This window comes from Harpia harpyja, chromosome 6, assembly GCF_026419915.1.
Source record: "Harpia harpyja isolate bHarHar1 chromosome 6, bHarHar1 primary haplotype, whole genome shotgun sequence".
Taxonomy (NCBI): domain Eukaryota; kingdom Metazoa; phylum Chordata; class Aves; order Accipitriformes; family Accipitridae; genus Harpia; species Harpia harpyja.
Window position 1 is genome coordinate 10794210 of NC_068945.1, and position 25781 is coordinate 10819990.

At 42.8% G+C, this 25781-nt stretch overlaps 1 protein-coding gene across 1 annotated transcript in view; it reads right to left on the bottom strand.

Moving 5' to 3' along the window:
* ST8SIA1 (ST8 alpha-N-acetyl-neuraminide alpha-2,8-sialyltransferase 1) overlaps window positions 1-25781 on the bottom strand; it is a 136702-nt gene that overhangs the window by 100841 nt on the left and 10080 nt on the right. Inside the window, exon 2 of the mRNA XM_052789667.1 lies at window positions 2349-2493. Within this exon, the coding sequence (XP_052645627.1) occupies window positions 2349-2493 (145 nt within the window). The remainder of the gene's footprint in view (window positions 1-2348; window positions 2494-25781) is intronic.

Here is a 25781-nt window from a genome sequence, read left to right on the forward strand (position 1 = left end):
CTGAGAATTTCAGAGTATTACCCGTATTTTATGAGTGGTTTTAAGCTTCCGGATACTTTTGAAAGGAATATTCATCTTCACAAAAATCGCTTGCCAGTTGCTAGCAAGCTAATAGACACCATTCTTCAAAGAAGCCTGAAAAATTTAGGTATTTTTCTTGAAACAGAAAGAGAGGTAGAAAAATACTTCATGTAAGAATTTACTGCAAATAAACCTTACTAAGCTTTTAAGCCTAGCAGGATTTAATCTGATAAAGGTTTACAAAATTCCTCAGGGCAAAATACATAGGAGTAACACATCAAGGTAGAGGCATTAGTACTTGCAAGAAAAGAGGGAGTAGTAGTGAGTAGCACTTGTCAGAAATGAACTGCCCGTCAATTCATTAAAGAAATAGCATTTCTGGCACTGGTCCTAGAGCTGCTTTCTAGCATTGTTCTAGGGTTGGAGCATGATAAAAATTCACCTTTTCCAGCACTGCCCTTACAGCGGCATCTAGCCATCTTCACGCCTGCTTGGCAAGCCTAAGAGACACCCAACTCCTTAGCTCATGTTGTCCCTCAGCAGTTTGTCTCTCCAAGGCTTCCCAGATCCTCGCTCTCAATCCAGCCAACTGATAAAACTTTGAGAATAGGGCTTGGGAGCCTGGGAACCACCAGAGTTCCTGAGACCGTGATTCCTCTCTAACCAGCATTTACCTCTCTGAAGGAGCCCATCCAGTACTCTGCTCTTTTCTGTGAGAGGAGGTAGGACACCACTATAGCCAGGCAGAGTGCTAGGTTTTAATCCAAAGAAAACCAAATCCAAAATCCCAAATCGATCACAAAATAGCGACCTCCCTGTACCAGCCCAGGTGGGGCTTTTCTGAAATGATAGAAAGGATGTGCCCATTTCAAGCAGTTGCAGCCAGTATCTTTGTGTGGTACAAAGTTCACAGCTCTGCCAAGGATTTCAGTTTTCTCCAATAAACAGTGGAATATTGCTGCAACAAATCATACTAATCATCATAAAAAAGATTAACAGCTGCTACTTTGCGACACACCATAAACTTTCTACCAGTCTCAAAGGCAAGGAGAGAAATTCCCCCCAGCCCGGCAGCCCCTTTCCAGCTGCACTGCAGGAAAAAAACACTCGCCATGCACGTTTCAGCATCTACTTGTTTGTTGAGCTTGCAGGGCCACAGCAGCTGGGGAGCAGCTTGAGGGAGGCAGAGGTCCATTAACCGGTTCATTGCAACAGGCACAGCCCAGTGACATGACAGCAGACTTCCAACCTAAACAAGACACAGCTGTAACACCACTCCTCGGGATAATGTCTTAACACAGAAAGTGGCTGTTCCCCTCTGCTCTTCTCTACACTGCTGTTTCCCTTCATTCTTTCTCCACTAAAAGGAACTCATTCAAAGCCATAACTCTGTTGTTGAGATCTGGAAACTATTTAAAAAAAAAAAAAAAAAACAACAACCACCTTTTTGATGTTTTATTTGCAGGATGAGTTTAACAAAGACTCTGCTACATGTTTAACTGAAACAGCAACAAATGAAAAGCCCGGTGTGAATGACTCAACACTGACTGGGAGGCTTAATAAATACCTACACCTTTAATTTGAGACATTAAAGTAACATGAAAATCAATTAATACATCCAGATGTTTGGCTTTCTTTAAATGTGTAGCCACACAAAACATCTCTCCTTCCACATACGAAATTCAATATAAACTCATTATTTAACATCAGTTCATATACTAATTAAAAACAGAAGAAGCCACCTAGATCAGTATTACAAATTCCCAGCACTCAGAAACCCTGCACTTAACCCAAAACACCTTTGCTGAACAACAAACCACTTCTAATATTCAAAACACAGCAAGAATCAACAAAGTCAAGTTGTCAGCTTCTGTTACCAGACTCACATTGCTTGCCACCAATAAACTTCATTAACTTGGAAGTAACTTGGACACCTTCACACAAAGCACTGTCACATCTTAGCTAACAGATCTGAACTGAAGCAATCCTAAATGAGGGATCATGCTCCCAGTGAGCATGATCACTGACTGAAATGCAGAAATCACCTTCTTAAAACAGCCAGAACCTAGCATTTTGAAAATCAAGACCAGTGGCCCAATCTCATCCCTTGTGTATATCTGCACACCTGAAAAGTGGCCAGGGAAATATTAACATGCACAGAAACATTTTACAATTTTCAGAACATATAAGTAAAAAAGCAGAGGAGACCATTTTGTATTGAGAAATTAAGATAAAATTTCTTGAGAAGCCTATTTATACTCACTTGTACCATGTTACCATTTAGTATATTAATACTTAAAGTGAAAAGACAAATAAAAGTTACTAACCTGTGGGAAGAGAGAGTAAGTTGCATTGTCAATAGTGACAGAATACAAAAATTCCCCATCAAACCAGAGGTTCTTTCCCATTGGGGAGTTCAGCTTTGTCATAGCAAAGAGCTGCCCAGGATCACAGCATTCTTCCAGCAGTTTCCTAGTGAAGCCAACCAAAAGAGAAAGAGCCGTATTAATTAGAGCCTTGGCATGCCTTCTCGAACAACCACCCCTCACACCTGAGATCCTGCTGCTCTCAGGTGCTCCAAATCAAGGCATTCATCTTCCCAGCCAGCGGATGAACTATGGGTGAACTCTTCTTTACTTACAGAATGGCCAGAAAACCTGATTTTATTTCAGAAAATCTTAGAAATGGACAGTAAAAATTTTAAACCTCCATTCACGTTTGAGTGGCATAGAAATAGAGAGATTCAGCAAAAGAAACTCCACCCTTTAAAACCCATCCTAATGAATAAAAAACTGGTCTCCAACACATACAGAAATCAGAGAAGCTCCTCTGAAAATTAAATCGGAGGTATATGAAAATTCAGAATCAAACCTTATTCATGAAGAGCAGGCCTCCTAAAACCCTACAGTTACAAAACTTAAGTATGGAGAAATTTGGCATCTCTCTCTAGTTACTAAACATCCTTGTGCTACATTCACAGCAGTATTAGAGCCTGCATTCTAACTGAAGTCCAAGTTGAGTCAACCCAGTATGATTGTGTGTGTATATATATAGAGAGAGAGGATATTATACTTCTTGTTTTCCTCGCCGAAACTACGTATCCTCTTACACATTCATTTCCCCCAAATCCTTATTACTCAGCTTGAGCAGGAATTTGAGAGCTGGTGAGGTGGTTGAAGGTTGTATTCAGCAACAATTCTGTATCACAGCAAACTCAGCAATTAATATCCTAAAATACAGAATGATGAAAAGTTCTAGACATCTGCAGGGCAGGAATATCCTACCTTCCCGAAGCCCGCATGGGAGCAGCTCTCTATAGGAAGGGTGATGCTCATATTAGGTTTTATATGTAATAGATGTATGTAAAATATACATTGCAGAGTTATGCCATTACAGTATATTAATATATTATTATATACATTTCTCATTTATTTTAAAGGGAATCCTAAAGAGACTGATGCCATTTCCAGTGGCTCTGCAAGAGTTGCAAGTGGCAGGCAGAAAAACATCAGTTATTAGTCACTACTAAGATGCTTGATATAGCTGTTCTCCTCTATGAAGTCATTCAGAGAAATGTTTAAAAATTTTTAGCATTTTTTAAAGTTTTACAGCTACTTTTCTTCTCTAAAAATTGATATTTTTTTAAAAATCACTGGTTTTCCCTATCAAAAATTGATTTTGCTGTAAGTTAATAGTTTTCTGCAGCCGTGGGAATACTACTTTCCATACATACGTCAGCTGAAAATTTGATGAAAACCGTAGAGTGGATTTGTTGTAATCTTAGCAGAAAAGGAAACAGCTTGAAAATGTTGCATGGCAAACAGAAAACCTGGGGGTGTCAGTGCTATTTGTTAGCTTTCCCTGCGGGGGAAGTTCAGCGATTTGCTCCATTCCACTCCAGGGCAGCGCTGCCCCCACCGACAACCTGGGCCCCTGGGACACTTCCTCACGCGGAGGAAGGCTCCCAAGGGACAGCAAGGATGCAAGCGCCGGGAAGCTGGATTGAGGGCAGGAGGTCCACTCCACTCCTCAAACAGGTACCCAAGAGTAGCCTTTGCACATGACATGCAGGCAGATTAAATTGTTAAAAGGAAGCAAATTACACAAGGTAACTGGATATCACATTTTGTTGTAAGTCAAGAGTCAGCTTCTACGAAGAGCTGCAAGGTAAGCTCTCCCCAGTAATAGGCTGAGCAGCTCCTCTGTCCCCACAGGCAAAGAGGGGAGTGATTTTTACAAGGACTCAATCAGAAGCTTATGACAGGGTGCTTCATGGCTCAAAATTTCAGTATTTTGTCCATCTGACCCCACGGTGCTGCACTGCAGAGCATGAGGCTCCACCAAATATCCAGACCTTACATTATGAGAGCACGGGGCTCATGACCGCAGAGCATGCTGCTGCTCAGACTGAAGTGCTATGAGCACTAACTTGTTTCCGTGTGTTTTCTTCATATACACCTGAACTCCTCCATCTGTATAAACAAGTATTTCAGAAAAGATAGAAATCACTGTGCTCGGGTGCGTAAGTCAACCCCAAATTAATGAAGTCTAGGACAAAACCGTGTCCAGTTCTAGACCCCACAATTCAGAAAAGATGCAGACAGACTGCAGATGGTCCAAAGGAGGGCCACGACGATGATCGAAGGGCTGGAAAACCTGCCTTATGAGGAAGGACTTCAGAAGTTAGATCTTTCCTCCCTGGAGAAGACAAGACTCAGGGGGGACCTCATCACAGTTTTCCAGTATTTGAAAGGCAGTTACAAAGCAGATGGAGGCTCTCTCTTCACAAGGAGCCACATGGAGAAGACAAGGGGCAATGGGTACAAGTTGCACTGGGAGAGGTTTTGTCTTGATATAAGAAAGAAATTTTTTACAGTGAGAACAATCGTTCCCTGGAACAAGTTCCCCAGAGATGTGGTAGAGTCCCCATCTCTGGAGGCTTTCAAGACACAATTGGACAAGGTGCTAGATAATCTCATCTAGGCTCCATTTCCCACGAAAGGTTGGACCAGGTGATCATTCGAGGTCCCTTCCCACCTTGGCGGTTCTGTGATTCTGGAACTGTTTTCCCTTAGACTGCCCGTTGCAGAGCTGGTTTGTTCTCCCTCTGAGCAGAACAGAGCAATGTGTTAGCCAGAGCAGCATTTCCCGCTCCTAGAAACACCAATGGGTCTATGTATACCCACCACAGAAAGGCTTCACATCATCCTCCTGCTGATGCCCAAATAAAGCCTTCATCACAGAACTGTGAAAATCAAACTAGAGGAAATTTGAAATCCCTTGCCAAATAACCCTTGCAAAACAGTTTAAGACAGATATGGAATATTGTTCCAAATAAAAGATTTGAGAGTGGAGATTTTTCTGGCTGTCCACAAACTCCAGTTTGCAGCCTTTGAAAAATTATTTCTCTCTCTGTCAAGTGGAAAGAAAATTTTTGCCTACTTTTCCCCTCCTTTTCTTTGTATTTTCTATCCCCACAGCAACGTTTTCAAGAAAGCATAAGGTAATCCAAGATCAGCTAGAGCCTCAGCTCTACATATAGTTGTTTGTTATACAACTGTATAACAAAATTAAAATTTCCAAGTGAAACCCTGCAACTTATACGTTCTCTGGAAGTCTGGTCTGAGCAAGAAGCACAAAAATAACACGATAACTCAGTGGAAAAGTATCTAGGGAATGTTTTATATTAATGAATCTTTCCTTAGCCAGGGTAAACTGATGAGCTAAGGAACAGCTCTTTGTATGATTCCCCCCTCACCCCCTCCATCTATTAGACTAGATATATATACCTATTCTTTCCCCTCCCCAAAAATGCATTCTTCTGGTTCCCATGGAATCCTTCATTAATAAACATATTACAAAAAGCAGTAGGTGCCTCCTCAAAGGTCCACAGATAGGCAGGTCACTAGTTCAAGTATGCATCTGTATGTATTAGCACAAAAATCTTGTGCACTCACATGTGCTTTCTGTCAGAAAAGAATAATTATTAAAAGTCTCACATTATTCAGTCTCTCTTTCTGATCCAAATCCCAAGATTAAAAAGTGAGAAAAGCTCCATAGGAAAACATGCATTAAAAGCAGAATGGATTCCAAGGAGAACCTAAAGCAGGGTACTTTGCAGGATCGGGTAGTTTGAACTGATTTGCTGAGCTTGATTAAAATGTACAGCTAAAATGTTATCATAGAATTTGCAAAACTGCAGCAGCTTTTAGCCAAGGATTTCAATTCACTGCAAGCATTCCTTCCCTCACAGGACGTAAATAATACACCTTTGATTCAAAGTTATCTCCAATTCAGAGGAGACCTGTGTATGAGGGGAATTAAACAACTTGAATATTGGTATTGAAAAGGTACCAGGGGCCCTCAGATCTGAGAGCACTTAATGGACAAATCCCTAATTGTGGGAGAGGCAGGAGAAAAGTTACTTTGAGAATCTCACTACAGGCCTCTCAGATTTCAGCCAGAACTGGGCACCAAGCAGGTCATTAACTACAAGGCAGCATTAGCACTGAAGTGGTTCTGCGCATCAACTCAAGCAGCAACCTGTGCACAAGGTGGGAGCTGAGCAGCAGTTTTGAGACATTAGCCATATCCCCGTGGTACAATTTGCTGAGGTTATACCAGCAAACATTGCACACTGAAAGAAGCAGAGTGAAATAGTTGGTGCCAAGGATCCTACATCCACATTACCTTATTTCCATGGGATTTCCTGCAGACCAGCTCTGGTCTGATTCCACAAAAAGCCTGTGAGTGGCTGTAGCATATTGAGTGCATTACTGAAGTGCAGAAACCGGGGACGATCTGGATATTTGCCTCAAAAGCCAACTTATGACCAAAGGGCTAATACTGGTGCACCCTCCTCCACCCAAAAGCAGAGAGGAAGCCAGACATCCTTGCAAAGTCTAAACCTAAATTCATACATAAAGTCAGTGAAAGAGCTTGCATAAAAATCCCAATCTACTTATTCTTCATCTTGAGTTAATGAACTTTTCAGTTTGATTTCAGTTTGCAGCCAGTTAATGCTTAATCTCACCCTGGTTTGACTCAAGTCCCAGGCAATAATGACTCAGTAGCTAGTTCAAACATCCCAAATGGCTTAAAACTGGCAAATATAACATCTAAAATCAGAAATGGGCAATTCCACAGCGTGGGTTGTCAGCCAGGAGGTTACAGCCCTTTAGGTATCTCTTCTCCACAGGTGGAGCAGGTCCTGCCTCCCCAGCACACCACCACTTCTCCAGCTCTCTTTGCCATGCCTGCCTTGTGATGCTGCACTACACGAAGCACATAGGCCCTGCCAGCACTGTGAAAGGGAGGGGGAGCAAAATTCTTCCTCTCAAATTTTTCCTTTTAAACCCATGCAAGGGGGATGTAGTACATCAATGAGGAAAAGATCAGGTTGATGGGAAGCCACCTGTCAGGCAGCAGCAACAGGAGGGCAGCTTCATGAAGGACAGAAGGCTTACGCCCGATCTTAAATGGAGCGATGGGCAGAGGGTGCGTGGCATGGCACAGCATATGGGGTGCGGGCGTAAGGGTCCCAGGTGAGGCTGTTCAGGGCTATTAGGGCCTACTGGTGCCCTGACACTGGTAACACCACCAACACCCATTTTTCTGCCCCAAGGGGATAGCAGTTTTATAGCAAATCCCCCACACACACACTTGCTGAACCTCGCATTGAACAGGACCCCATCCAGGTCTGCAGAGCAGGGACCCATGAAGGATGATGCTGCACACACGGGAGGAGGAGAGGACAGGAGAGGCTACAGCTTGATGCTGCTCCGCAGATCCCAGTAAGTGCCACCAGTCCCCATGCTGAACAAAGGCATTGATTCAACCATTGCTCAAAAATGGTAACACGAAACTTATTATTGTTTATCATTAGAGTTTGGCTTTAATGGCAGCATTAAAATAATGACTGAAGTTCAGGTTCAAGTTTGAGATAAAAATAATTGGTCAAACCAATTGCTTCAGTCAGACTCTGCTCAGCTGCTTGGATTTAGCTGGTATCATGCTAGCCTATGTCCGGTGACTACAAAATGGAGCCAGGAGCTGACAGCACAAGACTGCAGCATTTGGTCTGACATAAACCTCCTTTACATTGCAGTTCACGCTCACCTCAACTTCCCATGTTTTGCTTTGGGATCAAATGAATCTGAACACCCCGAGAAAAAAATGAATCTGCCTTTGGAGTTTCAGCTGGTGTCAAGCCAAAACCATCAGGCCTTCGCTCACAAGCAGGGATTTGTGGCGCTGCTGAAATCCAGAGTATGGGTGGTCACTTGGGTCCATTAGGGAAGATTTGCACAGCTCCATTTCAGTGCAATTGCTTAATTGATTTCATCTACGTATCCCGCAGGAGGACTACAGATAGCTTCATGGACTCCTCAACTACATCTACACCTATTTCCCAGCACATGCACACTTAGGGGATCCCAGCCTAATGTCCCTATCAGAAATACTTTAGAGATTAATATCAACAGTGGCTCTGAAACACAGCTGGTCTGACCACCTCCAACACTATGAGTCTCAAAATCTAAACCTGAAATTCTCTAAATCAGGTCTTCGGCGTAATGTTTCTGTAAGAATAATACATCCACATGTTCTCGCAAGAAGTTTTGGTGGTAGGGGAAAAACCACAATTGTTGCTTAATGGTTAAAATCTTGCCTTTAACAAATTTGCACCCAGTTTAGAGTTTGAATTTTTGGCAGTTCAGGTTTTGGCTGATTTTTTAAATTATTTTTTCCCCCCTCCCTTAAGAGATCCCTGGCTTCTCAAATCTCAACCTCCCCTCTGATGAGTGGAAAAGCTGGAGTTTCCTGAATTTCTCGCTTTGGAAGTTTTTTACTCTTTCCATCATTCCTGCGGCTATTCCCTCCTTTTCAAAATCCACCTCTAAATATTCCAAGCCTGGAAATATTATTTCTAGGGTAGTCACCCCCTGCCAACTGCAAGGACAAAATGACATCTCTGTTACTACCCATGCATCCCACGTCCAAGGCCTATTAACTATTTAGCACTCTTCTCGCTGCCAGTGCTTCCCAGGGTGGGGACATCCATCTGTAACTGCAACCTGCACTCTGGTTTGCTAAATGTGAGATTTCACATATGGCTTTATTGAAAATTAGGAAGCTTAGCAGGAAACCCAGGCTGCTCTGTCTCCTGGGCCTGTCCCCTGGATCAGTTGCTGCCCTGCTCCTTTTCTCATCCAACAAATTTATCAACAATATTTTAATGTTGTCTTGCAGATCAGTGATTAAAAGAAATGCAGAGGATCAAGAATTAATCTGAGCAAGTTCACACCTGGACACATCCTCAATTCATCCATCCAATGACCATCACCATCCAAGAACATAAAAAAAATATAGCCCCATATCCCATCTCCAACAGTAGGCAGTAGCTAATGCTTGCAGCTATAAGAGAGTCCTCTCATATAGCCACATAATGGCTATACTTGTGGCCGTTTTTTGCTCCAAGCTGGCAGCCTGAGAATTTTATGGCTCTACAGAAGGCTACAGAAGTCATTCAATAACAACAAAATCACTGATTCAATTACAGTCAGTGTGGTTGCATGAGCTTGTAGCTGCAGTTGGCATTTGGCTTCTGAATATTCTGTGAAAACATCGTTAGTTGGGTTTGGTCCCATACATTGAATTTCTCTTTCCCAAAGAGCTCAATATAATACTTGTAACTGGGGGTTAGCTTGAAGAAGTCACTGAGGCTTTGAGGTTTTCATGGTGTTTAACATACCTTACTATTCCAGGCGTTCAAGGCATGCTAGCCTGCACCTTAGGCAGGGCAGAAGACAGCAAGTATAAGGAAACTGAAAGTGGAATGTAATGTTCGTCTTTTATCAGGGCAGATATCATACACATCAAACTCTTGCTTCAAACACCTAACGGCCCCTGTACCAAAGTTGTGTGTAGAACACAAGCAACCGCTATGAATTTACTAGGGAGATGGAGGGAGGAGGCTGTCACCTTTCTGCTACCACCGGATGCTAAGGGACACACTGAATGAACTCCAAGTCACAAAACACAGAGCCACGTTGTCCTTCTCTTTCACTTCAAAACCAAAACTGGCTTCAGCCTTGTCAAGTATTTTGGCACCACTCTCCTCTCTATAGCAGACTCCACCCCACCTGAGATGAAATTTAAAACTACCCTCAGCACAACTATTCAGGAATATGATCTTAAAATTGCTCTCCTAAGAACATCATGGACAAGTACCAAAGGAATAAGAGAACAGCCAATGCAAATGCTCTTAATATTCACAAAAGCACACCAAATTGGTTTTTTTGGGAAAGCAGTACTAGTTTAACCTCTAACTAAAATTAAGACCTTTGCCAAAAGCAACATCTAAATCAAGAATACATTGCTCTGCACAGGTTCATTTCTGAAAATCCCCCAGTTACCCAAGCTTGAAGAATAGGTCTAACTGCACTGAGAGAGAAATATGAAAAAGAGTGGACCTCGCACAGCAGAACAGAGAGATAAACTGATCTACTTCCCAGCCAAAGTTTTTACAATATGATAAGATTTTATGTAGACTAAAGTCATGATAGTTTTTCTCCTCGCATTTATTATTATGTTGTTTCGTGTTATGAAACTTTCAGCCTATTTCAATGCCCCCTGCGGCAATTCCTGGTGTCTGGACTTTACAAGGATCATGTAATATTTCCCCCATCTTCCTCAGGAGAGGAAAGACATCTGGACAATAAAAAGGTCACCAGCAGAAGCAAATCATGTACTGAACTGCCTGGCGCTACAACCTGCATGTAAGGAAAGAGGTTGCAGAGACCACAGATACTTCTCAGAATAAGGACAGTTCATGAAAACCACCTTCATTAGCTTCACAGTAGACCTGTATGTGACTTTTTAAAGTGAGTAAGAAATTTTAACTATAAGCTGTTGGATAATTGCTACAAATTGCCAAATCAATAGTGTGGGGGAGAAATTATGAAATCAAGCACTTCCATCTTTCCTGCAACATCAGTATCTTTTCCTTTAGAACTTTCTTCCAGGTCTTTTTGAGGTGCCCAAAGTATTTTATTTAACCTGAAAATATTGTATCTTTGGGTTTCACTATTTACTTTAAAATCACTGAACAAAACATTTGGTGCCACCCACGTAGTATAGTTAGCAGTTCTTTTTTCCAGACTGCAAAAGAAATATAAAATTCTCTTTTTTCTCCTGTGTGTTGGGCTACCCTATCCTTGCTACCCTGCCCCGATACAAACAAACCCTGCTGCCTTGAAGTAGGCAAAATCTGAGCTTTCAGCCATTGCAGCGTATCATCCTAATCTGTGACTGATTTTGTCACCTTTTTTTTTTTTTTTTTTTTTGGAAATGTACAAGTGATATCTTTTTCCTGAAATGTTCAGAGTATCACAGAAAATGGTTTTTTTTCTTCTGCCCTCCTTCCAAACAAAGATAGACTTATTGCTTAAAATTTCAAGGATCTTAAGTCTTCTATCCATTTTCAGAAGACAGCAGTAGCAACAGTATTACACGGCACACGTTGTAATTCCCCAAACTTGCCTAAATTCTCTTCTCTCAAAATTGAACTGTGGCTCAGATCGATCTCTGAATCTTCAGATGATTTTTGATTATTTAATCTCTATCAGATTCTCCTTTGAATTTTAACTCAAATTTCAGATAGTGTGATAAAGATACAGTTACTTTATTTGATTATGCATTCTCTCTTTGATCAAAACCCTACCTTTTAAGAAAAGTAATTGAAACGATATACTTTTCTACCACTGTAAACAGACATGATTCTTTTAATAGCATCATATCAATTTATTCCATACCTTCATTAATATTGCAAGTGCAAAGGAGGACTGAACTGTGCGACATTTATATTGTAGAAGTACAGATGAGGCCAAAATTTGCCGGGGTCCATCTTTGTTCTTGAACAACGTTCATGAACTAGAAGAAACCAGGATATTTCTCAGTGAATAGAAGTCTACCTGAACATCTGACAAGCCTTAAGTTTACCTTTCCTCCTGCCAATTCTTTTACTTACAAACTGAGCAGATTTCATCTGGAAAGCTACTGAAACACAGAATTGTTAGCCTCTTTTCAGAAAAAATATATTTTGATTCATGCAAACTTGCTTTAAACTGCTATGCACAAAGCCTGCTTATAAGCTTTGAAACACAAATTATAATGTATGAATTATAATGTATGAATTACAGAGTATGAATTCTAGTATTCAGTCAGATGAAGTTTTTCTAAGACTCTCATACCAGATGTATAAAGAGCTATATATAAGGAAACCCCCACAAGTTGTGACTTGCAATACCAAAAACAGCACCGTAGCGCTGCTTTATTACTCATGCAGTAAAATCTAGTGGCATGCAGGATGCCTCCGAGTTGTCTGTATTGTTCCCTACGAAACCCCAACCACATCCAGAAGAGACAGCAGCAGTGACTCGTCATCTCACCTAGGAACTGCGATGAACAGCCCCATTCCCTTGAGAAGTGATGAATTTGAGCATGAGCTGATAAGTTTCTGGGCAGTGGCCAGCAGCTCAAGAGAAGTGACCTCACACGATGCTGGAATTCACTGGCACTGCACCAGACTGCTCCTTTGCTTTGCAAATGCCACCACCACCCCCCCCAAATATGACAACTGTGTTTGAGGGCCCATCCCAGGGAATATACAGGGTTCATCTCACTTCATTTACAGTATATGAAATGTAAACACCTCTATCCAAGTCAGTCTGAGGCTTCTTCATAGCGGAGATAGTTTCTTTGAGTGTGTGATTCATCTCAAATTAGAGACACCTAGTTCCTCTCCAATGACCACAGAGACCAACTACCTTAGATGGAGACATCTACGTTTGGCAGTTTAATTCCAGTCCACGAAGCCAGACCGGCTGCTCCAGACCCTAAAAGCCTATCAAGACTTCTGCACTTAACATGAGCTGCGGGGCAGGGATGGTAGGTCTTCTGCCTGTCTACAGCATCTCACAGAAGGATGCTATTTGCCAGCAGCCTCATCTGACGGTCTTCCAGCTCTGTTCTCAGAGCCCTCACAGCGGGCTGTCAGAAAGATGAGATGGCACAACTGCATGAACTGGTAGTTTTGTCAGAGAGAATTCAGAGGCAAAGGGGAGTGGGGCAGGGGGAATAGATTAATTGCTTCATGCGCTATTCTTCTTTTTTTAATCTTATAAACCTGGCAGGAGGAGAGCAGCTTTCACAGATGAGGTGAAATTAATGAATCGCTGTCTTGCAAAATAGCAGAACCATCAACTGAGACAGGAAGTTACAATACATGACGGTGCTGCTGCAGGGGGGAAAAAATGACTTGTTCTTACCACTTCCCTTGTTCCTTTCAGCAAAATTGCTGCTTGCTTTGTGCCACTACAAGCACAAAGAAATGTTCGGCTTCAACAGGGGCACAGGATGGCTGTATTCTTCCAGAAGAAGGAGATTCACTAAAAATAAATTGAGCAGCTCTAATCTTACATTCGAGTTTGTAATATCTAGACTGATGATACATACCACCTAGATCTAAGCAGTCAATTATCACACTACAGTGACTTCTCCACCTGCTTCTGTAACCCAGATAAAAGCCCTGTAAGTATTATATAACACTCCTCACAAAAGTGCCCCCACGCGCCAATCCAAGAAAGTCCATAGGGAGCTTTTTACTAATTTGATCGGTTAAAATCATGCCCCTCCCATAGAAGGTGAACTGGCCAGGAAAAAAAAAAAATTCCTCCATTACACAGATTTAAACATCTTGAAATGCCTAAAAGATGAGACCACAGAAATGGAGAGAAATAATCCTCCACTGGTCAGTTGTGAGCACTTTTTGATGCAAAAACTGTAGGTAACCAGGCAGCCATTGCCTACACAAGAGATAAGAATATGTACAAGGATCACATGAACAGGCATGAAAGAGCAATATATTTCAAAGGCATATGAAGCTGCACACTTGAGGGGAAGCTTTAACCCATCAAAGACACATGAATAGATCTACAACTGAAGGAAGCCCTGTTTTGAGGAGAAACTTCTTCGTCTCACTTTTCAGAAACTGCTTCCCACATCTTATAACTATCAGTTGTTTAGGAGACAGAGCGAGTTTTGCCTGGTTCAGAAGCATCCATCTGATGCCCTGCCAGCTAGCAGGACAAACTGATCAGCCAAACAGGAGGCCAAACAAAATAGGAAACCTCGGTTTTGATCTCTCTCTTCTCTCCAGATGCTGTTTTTCATGAAACTTGTAGGAACTGACTACCTTTAAGACTTCTGTTACTCTGTCTAATGTGGATGAAATTAACCAGTGAAACAAATTTCTTAAAGGGGGTGGATTACGATTAAGATTCCAGTCACATATATCACATTTCCTACTGGCTGACAGGGGGGGAGAAAAAAATCCAATAAATGCCAAATAATGCCTTGCTTTAGCTTTCTTTGAAAAGGACATTGACAAAACTGTGTGTTCTTTGTTGCCCCTGTATACCCAGAATTATACACTAGTTAAGCTGTAATAGTCCAATTTTGGATGAAAGCCATGATTTAATGCACCGTCAAGCACGGACACTGGACTTCACTTACAGCCCGAGTTGCTGCAACCATCAACATCATTTTGAAAACAGCTGATGATCAGTTGGCCAAGTATCCAGAGATATTTCTGAACTGAGTTCAGTGATCCTTCTGTGTGCTGACAGATGGCTTCTAATAGATGAAAATGAATGGTTAAATCATCACAGATTAAAACAGAGCCATTTACCTGAAACATACCTTGAACTTGCATTTCCGCTGTTTGCAGTTACAAGCTTCATTTCTGAAGCAGTTCTGCTAATGTGTTTTAAAGCTTGCCTGAGTACTAAGTGCTATAAAATCAGTTTCATTGATGCAAATACTTTGCTAAATGCAGTAAGTGGATTACAATAAAGGAAAGGCACATCCAATTTGGAATGTCTTTTCACTAGAAGCTCCAATTCCAAGTCTTTTTAAGTCTGTTTTCCTCTGGTGAAGCCACAGAAAAAAGCTAAATGGCAATCATCTTGCACTCATCTTTAACCCCATCATATTTGAATTCTGGCTTTTGCCTGTTTTACAGACTTACTGAAATCAGAAAGGATCTCACCAGCTCTGAGATGAAATGAGTCTGTTCTTAACAGGGAAGGTCAGCTGAGGTGCTTTCACTAGTCATCTCCAAACACCTGTCCCAGGAACAAGAGGCAAGGTACCCTCTATGTCCTCACAGCTTGCTCTCCTGTAGGTCCAGCAAAATAAATCAAGTTTATTGATGATCATCAACATATACTGCAGAACTAGGACTCTGGTATGGTAAAGCAAAAGCAGACGCAAATGCTAAGCTTGTTGCTGGGCCACAGGATTTCTTTTTGCAACTCTCCTAATTCCATTCTCAGTGGCTGTGACAGCTATGTGTTAATTGATTCACAATGCAGGAGCACTTCGTGGTTGAAAACCCATTTTGCCCTCATGTAACCATCTACCGGTGTGCTTCAAGTCTCAGTGTTCTTCCTAACACGCTCACGCCACCAAAGTCCAGCCACCGCACAGTTAGGCATCTATTTTATGTTGGTTATCTAGACTTCCCACAGTCCACAGAAGGGCACTCACCCTACCCTGACACAGGTATCTAAGGCAGAAGAGAGCTGCCAGTATCTGCAAGTACCTCTGCCTGTTCATTACTTATAGCAGGAGGAAACTATAGTAGGAGTACTAACAGAGAAATTTAACTTTTAGATAGTTAGTGTGATGAACCTCAATCTGCTATATCCATAGGGGACTATACATCATTAAAATCTGTTGCTTATCCCCTGGCCCAGATAATAGGAACAAAATCACAGGAAAGTGATATTTGTTTTCTTTCTGAACATATCTCTGTAACAAAAACTGCCTTACACCTTACTCCCTCTAGCACCTCATTAGAAAGGATAAAATACTGATGCAGATGTAAACTTTCGCCTTTTGCTTTCAACAGTGCTGCCAACTTACTGACAACTCTATGTAAAACGTCTTGCGATTACTTAAAACGTGCTCAGACTGCCACTCTCACCAACGCTCACTACTGCAAAGTAACCTAACTAGTATCTAACAGGAGGTATGGAAGAGTTCAATAGACATTTTCTCACCTTCCACCCACAACACCTCATTTCTGGGTCACGCCACTCCTTCACTGGCAACCTAACCTGAGCCAAATCCCTTTGGCTAGAGTCCCAGCACCAATTCAGTGTTCACCACCACAACTATACACTTTGATTCCAGGGTGTATAAAACACCAGGAATTTCCTGGGTCAGACTTAAGTAGCCAGGACCTAAGCACTCCGTGTTTCCTCTAAACATGTACTCTGCATTTCTATTAGTCAACTGCTGCTTTCAAAGGACATGCAGAGGCTTATCATCTGAGCTATTCCAGACCGTAAGAGGAGCTGGCAGGATTCCCCTGAACACTTCCCCCAGCCAGCCAGAAAGAATTTGCCAGTGTAATGAGGGAACATAAACCTGGCCTTTCTGGACAAATATTCACATGGCACTGAAAGCACAGTTTCTGAAACTCACATTTCCAAAGCTCCCAGAATTTCACAGGCACGTCACAACATCTTGTCAGGGCTCTGAAATAGTCCTTAGCATAATCCAAACAGCTTTGGCCATCAAGGTCATCACATATTTACAACTCCAGCTTCCAACTCACTGCACACTATTTTGCCATTACCATTAAACAACTGATATTTGGCAGCACTCACTGCAAACACGGAGTTTCACAACACAACACAATGTTTAGTGGTTTGGGTTTGGTTTGGGGGGCTTAGGGGTGGGGAGGTTGCCTAAACAGGCATAGAAGAAGCAGCAGAAGTAGAAACCAGGCAGCTGCTGGGCAGTGAAAAAGAAGAGGTGAGGAGGAGACAGCAACCATGTTCGAGTCAATCCTAATCTAACTAGTTTGCTGCACTATGCTTTGTGCTGCTAGGAATAAGTCAGGAATGCACAAACCCCATTACCTGGAGCAATCAAACAGCTTCCCTAGGGATAAACGTGATTTATGTACTAAGCTCTTTTAGGCCTGAAGTCCTGGCAAAAAAAGCAACGTATTCAACTTCACCCCTCTGTCTAATCTGGTGGCCTTTAACAAGTTAACATTAAATGCGAGCGAAGAATTCCTAAAAGCCTGTCAAACACAAAACTGCAGCGATTACTACATGCTATGACTCCTACCTAACTTGCCAAGATGTTTATTTTCCATCTACCTCTCCTGCCTCTGCCATCTGCCGGACCTGCCCCCAGCTATACAATCACACCTCCTCTGCACTGGCACACATGCCGAGCAGGCGGTTTTGGGAAACCCTAGGGTTCCAGTGCTGCAAAACAGCTTCCCTACAGCTACAGGAAATGTTCCTGTCAGAATTCAAGTCTGGGGTTTTACTTTCCCTCCTCTTTCTGCTCTACTGGTTGAGCAGAATCCATCTTTCTTAGACTTCTTTATTCCCCAAAACCCAGTTACAGGATTCATTAGAGTTAAGGTAGTAAATAGGTGAACTGTTGCTGTTTAGATAGCTGTGTGGCATTCTACAGCAATGCAAAACATGCTACCTTGTAATGCCTGCAAGAATTATATATAGTTCAACATTATGAAATTCTAAATAAAAGTGAAACCTGAAGCGTTTGACATATACAGCCACACATATCACAGGAAACTATTTTTGCTTGAAGGATTGTTGAAATCCTACATTTAATTAGCTGCCACGCTCTAGTTTTCAAAGACTACCCATAATCCAAAGAAATCTAAATAATAAAAAAATACCGGAACTAGGTTCTGAAAAGAGCTGAAAGGGGAATTTATAAACCAGCAGTTAGGAGCAAGACATAAAACTCACAGCCATGCAAAGTCTCTCAGGCTAGCATGTCCAAGTGATCCCACTGAATGGGAAAGGGAAGAGAAGCTGTACCACTCCTAAAGAATTATGCAAACTCTGCACAGCTGGAGCTCCAACAACCAGGGCCCTTCTCCATAGCAAACAGGCAGCAAGCTGAAGTGTAGTGCGTCTGCTCAGACCTTTTGCCTTCATCTCACACTAGGTAATCACCATGGGGAACAAACTATTTCAAGACAGCAGAGACATCCTTTAACCACTGTCAGCTAGCACTCTTCTGCGCAAGGGAGGAACCATCTTCTTGTTTCTCATCACCTTCTGCCTCTCATACTCTATTGCTTCACCTCCAGCTGTAGGTGCTCTTGGGCAACACCCCATCTCTCCTACAAACTGATCAGTAACCTGAGTTTACTTTTACCCAGGCATCCATGCTGTCAGTTCCAGAAGAGTGAGGCATAGTGCTGGTAACAGAAGACTCCTTTAAACAATTCGAGGAAGTCTCTGGATCACAAACTCTGGGTCCACTAGCAGACTTCCATCTCCCTGACATCTATAGGAAGGGCAACACAGAGTAATGCAAGCAACCTGGGAGATTTCTGGACTGCGTCGGGAATAATTTTTGCAACAGGTATTGATGGGTCAACTTACAGCTGGATCTACTATTCACTAACAAGGAAGCACTGGTTGGGGATGTAATAGTCAATAGGAACCCTGGCCCATGAAACAGTGGCATTCAAGACCCTGAGGGGAGTGAGGAAGAAGAGTAGCAGATTCTGTAATTAATACTGATTGATGGTGAACTCATCAGTCTGGACTGGAAGTAGCTCATAATCATTTATGAGTATTGTGGAAACTACATGTCAAAAACAAGGGTCCCACAGAAGAGCCATGCAGCGGAGGCAGTCCCTGGCCCAAGGAGACAGTCACCCAGGACGCTCTCTCTTTCTGACCCCTTCCTCCCCAGCTTGCTGGGGCAGCACTGGACTGATTTCATGATGAACCGACAATAGACTCCAATATGGTTGCTGGGTTTGTGGTTTTTCTTCCTGCTACTGAGTGAACATGAGAAATGTGTCCTGTCAGGCAGACAAATGTTAGTCTCCGTGACCAGCATGAGAAGACCTTCATGTTCACACCCACAGGATGTGCACTGCACCAAAGTTAACCCAACATTTGCTTTCTAGAAATGCTTTTGAGTGAGCCTTTCATTACATTCAGAGCTCCCAGGCCTGAAACTAGCTGGTGAAAATTCACACAGCGTTTGAGAGCATCCAGCAACTGGGCAGTCCAATTCCCAGCTTTTTAGGTCTCAAACTCATCTTGAAAAATCACCTTGCAGCTCAAGAATGCATGACAAGTTATAGAGCTATATTTAATCAAGGGAATGTCCTTCAGTTGGTCTGTGCTACTGATCTCAAGAAATTCAAGCAGTTAATAATTTAGAGAGAAGAATCATATTTCAGAAGTAATAACTGAACAATTCTAAAGAGCAATAATTCAGTTTCCACAGTAATTAAATTGTTTACTACAGGACTGAAGATGAGCTATTTAGTTTTCAACAGCATGATGACATTTTGTTTTCTGGTACAATGTTACAGTCTAAAAATAAACCAGATAAATAAGCAAATTAGTACAAAGAAAGTATACTAGCCAGAGAGGAAATATATTTTTTAACGTGATTAAGCAGCAATCTAAGAATGAGACCGAGGCCTATATATTTAAGAACTAACCATTCTGAGAACACCTGCATTTCCTAAATTAAGCATAATTAAGGTTAAGAAGGGATTGATTGTTTATGTATGCATCAAGAATATGAAAGGTGGTTATAATTAACAACAGTAATTTTGAATGAAGTATTAAACCAAGTTACTGAAGGGTAAGACTCCTAACTATAAGAATCTGAGACATTGATTTATTTGGGAGATTATACTACATATCCCTATCTATTGCATGACTTTGCAACATTTGGTGCCAGCCCTTGACAGAGATAGGAAACCAAACTAAATGGACCTGATCTAGTAATCTGTCCTACTAAAGACATTTCTGTGTTCTTATGCACTGTAATAGAAGTCCGTTACCAATTGATTTATGCTGCACACTTCTCACAAATCTGCCCTGCAGATCCCCAAAGGGTGTATTTTCACAGCCACAGGAAAGCACATATATTTGGGGCAGAAGCTAGATGATGAAAATGTTGCAAAACAAGAAAGAGGGGGAGAGAGAGAACACCTGAGACAGAATTTCACCGCTTTCCACTCTGCCTCCTGCCCAGTGAGATCAGTCTGGAGAAGGTGCTGGCATTTGACAACCAGAAGCATAGAAGCTCCATGTCTGCCCCCACAAAACCGTCATCTTCTCAGAGCTGTTCCACGGTTTGGAACCAAAACTAGCCAAGTGCGGGTGGCCAAGGAATTCTGGAGTAGCTGAATATCCCCAGCACAGCGCAGTTTTGAGTCCCTGTTTCAAAATACACATTACCTATGCATCAATTTAATGCCAACCATGTGTACGACCCTACTAGAACACCAAGTGAGAAGTCATCTCAGCAGAAATGCTATGGGTGGCACCCAGAGAGAACAAAGAGTGCCTTTGTTTTAAAGTCTCACCCCAAAACCATAGTAACCAACCCCAGTTTTAGATATGAGAAGTCAAAGAATTGCCCATTGCAATTCATCATCCCCAAGCATGAGCTGCCAGTGTCCCAGAGGACAGTCTAAACCTCAGCAAACATAAAGTTCACTAGATGCCAAGTCTGTGGATTGTCTAGTTGGCAACATGCAATCACAGAATGAAAAAAACAGAGCAACAAATGTTGTTTTCCTGTCTTATTGCTAACCATATGGACATTTTTCCTGCCACAGCTCTTAAGTAGGACAGGTACCAGAGATAGCTGCAGTGAGTGGGCTGTACTCCACATATTTCATCACTCTGCTTCCAAATCTCACCACTTTAACAGTCATCTCTAGAGCAAAATGATTCCCATTCCTCCTATCTTGTGGCAGGAAAATGCCCTCTCCTATGACAGTTTCATAGTCTCTCATACCTCACATAGGCCATTGAAACTGGACCCTCAATTTACTCAGGTGATCTGCTTCCATCTGATACTTGACCTTCTTAACTGAGATTATAATTTAACCCGTGTTGTTTTAATTAATTGTTACCTCCTTGGGTTATCTTGCCTAACTAACTGAGCTGTTTGTAAATTGTCCACTTCACTGAATGTTTCATTCTTAATTGATTGCCCTTCTGATTTATCCACATATTTGTTCTCAAATTTCCTAACTACAGTCTGTCTTTCTCTGATATATTGCTTCACATAGATGTTTCTTTACTTTATTCTCTGCTTTTAATGTTTCTTCTTCTTCAGCGCCCCTATTACAAAATACTTGCCTCTATTGTGTTAAACCCTACCAACCTTCCACCTCCCTTCCAACCTCCCAAGGCACCTCCATCTCACCACCTTACCGTCACCCCCTCCCACCCTGCCTGCCGAGCATGTATATTTTCTTTCCTTCTGGAGTACCCCACTCCCCAATCCCTTCCTCTCACCCGACAAGAGGGTTCTGACAAGTTTCCCAGTAGAAAACTCAGTTTTTAAGTAAGAATAAGAATATATGAAGGAAGACATCCTGTCCCTGAGAACGGCCAGCAACCAGAACAAGACTACCACGGGGAGGGGAGAAGGAATATCGTATGTGGTTCGTTGCAGGCAGGAAAGAGCACGCTCTTGTCCTTGAGAATATGTGAATTTGTCTGCTCCCGGCTTGACGGCTCGCTATGGTTTATGGCTTGGTCCGAGCTGTGCTCCCAGCAGGGGAGGCATGCTGGGAGGAGGACAGAGGTCTGGCCGCTGCAGGAAGCTGCCTGCCCTTCGTCACGAAGAGGAGGCTGTTCCCCGCTGAGCAGGGGCTGGGCTGGCCCGGCCCAGAAAGGCTGAAGCAGCCAGAGAGGCAGGGCTCTGGCAGCCGGCAAGCAATTCTGAGGGCACCTGGGAGAAAAGGATGTATTTTAAATAGGCATGGCAAACAAAGCTTACGTGAGGGCACTGGCTGATATACCTGTCCTGTCCGCCTCGCAGACTTCTGAATTTGTTGGTTAACTTCAGCAACATTTGAACAGGGAAGAGGGGAAGTATCGAATATGATGAAGATCCTACAAGTTTTGTGAAAACCTGGGTAGAAGGGAGACCCAAATTTATGAGCCCCACGCCAGCAGAGCCGCGCACCCTGCCTGAGCGCAGCCGGCTGCTCGGTCAGCACCCGCCGCCTCTCGCTCCACACGGTCATCTCACGGGACAAAAGGAGTTGAGGGAACCGGGACACAAACGGAGCCTAATTAGCAGTGCTATTTATAGAACAACTTGCTCTTTAAAGCGGGAAGAGATGCCGGTGACAACTGAGGTAGTTTTAGAGTTGATCCAAAGCATTAAGGTAATCCGCTTCAAAAACAGGGGGGCACAAGTTATTCTTGAGCTTGCGCCTGCAATGTCACCTGTGAGTAAGCTCTCAAGGGACAGCATCCGCAGCTGCCAGCCGGCCTCCGGGCACGGAGGGATGCCAGGGCCTGATGAGGGAAAGGAAGAACCCCTAAGGGTACCTCCCCACCAGCACACTTGTAACATTTCTTTCCCTTTCTAATACTGGGAGCGTCCAGATATTACGGCTTAAGACAGCAATGGATCCCTCCAGCAAAGAGCTGCTAAAACAGCAACAGACACCGGTGTTCAGAGGATGCTCTGGTAAGCAGAGAGGACATTACAGCAGTGCTGGCTGTAGAGATTAACTCTGAGTAGAGCCTTCATGAACTGCTTCAGTTTAAAATAAATGGATGAGTGGGCCAGCGCGGGTCTGCTATCAAAACACTCAATGTCATACAAACATTGATAAACCAAGTAAGAAATGTTAGTATTCTTTTGAGAGGAGGCGTACCAGCTTCCTCAGGGGAAGGACAAGCCCAGAGTACCCGAAGTACTTTTCACTGTGAATCAACTTTATTAAGTTTTATGGTGGTTTACAGTATCAATATTTAAAAGACTCTGCTAAAAAGAACAAGCAAAAAATCCTAAACAAACCTTCAAGCAATTAATGCAAGAAATCTGCTAAGTATGAGGATAAAAGCAAAAATTCATTAAATAAATCATTCAACCTACTTAGTCCTTCAACTAGGCATCTTAAGACAGGAATACTGCCTGAAAGTTGGTTTAAAAATACTTTTAAATTATGTTCATGTGCTTGATGCCTGGTCCAGAGCCAGCGTGTTTTGGGAGATTCTCCCCCCGATACATTCAGCCCATTTAGTTTAGACCCAAAAAGGTGATAATGAAATTACAAAGCCTAGCTATTTATTCATTAAACTTGTTGAAAGCTAACCTGTTCTTAGCAGTTACCAAACTGTTTAAGAAATACCTGTAGACCGGGGGCATTTCATGAGTAGAAACAACTTACTTCTCAGCACTTTTAGGATTTCTTTTTAATTTCTCTAAGGCAAAATCAGTTGTTGATCTTAAATGGAAACAAGTAAGAGTCTCACAGGTGTTTTGGGTTTGTGTGGTGGGGTTTTGGTAGCAGGGGAGGGGCTGCAGGGGTGGCTCCTGTGAGAAGCTTCTAGAAGCTTCCCGGGCTCCAAGTCGGACCCACCTCTGGCCCAGGCCGAGCCCATCAGCAATGGCGGTAGCACCTCTGGGAGAACAGATTTCAGAAGGGGAACCTGCGGTGAGTAGGGGGATTGGAATGTGAGGGGAACCCCTGTACAGATCCCGAGGTCAGTGAAGAAGGAGGAGGAGGGGATGCCCCTGCAGCCCAGGGAGGAGCCCATGCCAGAGCAGGGGGATGCCCCCCAAGATGGGCGGGACTCTGTGGGAAAGCCCGCGCTGCAGCAGGCTGTGACTGAAGGACTATGGCCCGTGGAAAGGACCCATGCCAGAGCAGTTTGTGGAGAACTGTCTCCTGTGGGAGGGACCCCACACTGGAGCAGGGGAGGAGTGAGGAGGAAGGAGCGGCAGAGACAAGGTGTGATGAACTGACCTCAAACCCCCATTCTCCGTCCCCCTGCGCCGCTGCGGGGGAGGAGGCAGAGAAATTGGGAGTAAAGTTAAGCCTGGGAAGGAGGGAGGGGCAAGGGGAAGGTGTTTTAAGATTTGGTTTTACTTCTCGTTATCCTTGTTTTGATTTGATTGGTAGTCAATTAAATTGATTTTGTTTTTCCCCAGGTTGAGTCTGTCTTTTGCCCATGACCATAACTGGTGAGTGACCCCTCCCTGTCCTGGTCTCGACCCATATTTTCTCCTCCTCATCGCACCAGGGTGGCGCGAGCGAGTGGCTTCATGGTGCTTTGTTGCCAGCTGGGCTTAAACCATGACAACAGGACAGACTGAACAGCCACACAGGACACCACCTGAAACCAAATGATTGAGTCAAATCTGGGAAAGAACTTAAGCTCTGCAGTCCTGAGCAAGCTCATATTCATCTAGGCTGACCTGTGATTTCAAGTGAAAGCACACTACACACATGCTCCTGGTTATGGTACAAAGAAGAGAGCCTGCACCCCACTGGAAACCCCACCAGCCCATTTGCCTCATGCCAGCAGAGGTAACTTTGCTTTTCTCCATGATGTAGAGCTGCTGTTCCACAGCAGAAGAGAAAGCAGAATTTGTACTAAACTTATAAAACCAACTGACAGTATAACTACTCAGGCCAGCGAATACATTTTTCCACAGATTAGGTGGGGAAGAACAACAACTTGAACCCTCTTAGCACAAGACTTTCACTAGCAATGGCCTGTTTGACAAGTGAAGCACAAAACAGATTTTTTAAAACAAAATGAGAAAAAGCACTATGTTCACTCATCAAAGACCCAAGGCAAAAATAAACATGTTATCACATGCTGGACCCATTAGCATTTACTGAACTACACGAGATAAGTGTTTTCACTTGTTCTGTTGTCTAAACAGAACTATCAAAACACATGATTTCTCTAATGATAGGTTTACTTTTTGTTGTTGTTACCATTTTTGGATCAGCTAGCTCAAGTTCCACACTCTGCTGTTCCCTTCTGGATATGCTTAAACATTTAAAGGCAATGACTGGAGTGGGTTAGAAAGAATAAATCTCTCGTACATTTTTACTGCTTCATTCAAGTGGGCATACTAAACCCTGGAGATTTTCAGCGTTTGTCCATAAGGCTCAGCAAGTGTGTTTGTGCTAGATGCTTGCTGGGTGCCAAGACAAAATGTTCAATTAATAATATGACCTATAAAGGAATGCCCAGATTGGCTTTGTTTCTCTTATTCCCTTCACTGTTGCAGTTTCCTTAGTTAAAAAAATGCATCTAATTATAGGCTGATAAGTAATTCTCACTATAGCAATTCCTAACATTTAAAAGTCATGAGTCAGGCCCCCAAAATTATGATTAAGGCACAAAAATTAGGCATCTGAAAAACAACAGCCCACAATGGATTTTTATTTGCCTTTTGGGGCTCAAGCTGCCATTCATGTTTTCAAGCCCTTCACTTTAGCCATGAGGACTAAAAAATTCTTTCTTCATTTTTATTCCATGAAATCAAGACCATCACACATTCACTTGATTGCAGGAGCTGGCACAACTATTACAAGGGTGGGCAATAGCAGACATTGTAGCATTCCCCAGGTCCTATTAACTGCCCCTAACCGCAAGCATACATAGTTCAGCATCTCTTCCTGCTTTGCTCTGCAAGAGGAGTAACCACCACCAAGCCAGGCGAAATTTTGCAGGTGGACATCCCCTGGACTGCTGAGCCTCAGAACTCCAGAGCCTGAAAACAGTCGGGGTCATGGCCCTTGTCAAAAGGTTTCCTAATACTCCAGAATTAAGACCCTCACAGTGATAAATTTATAACTCCTCTCCATGTAACCAAAGAATAGT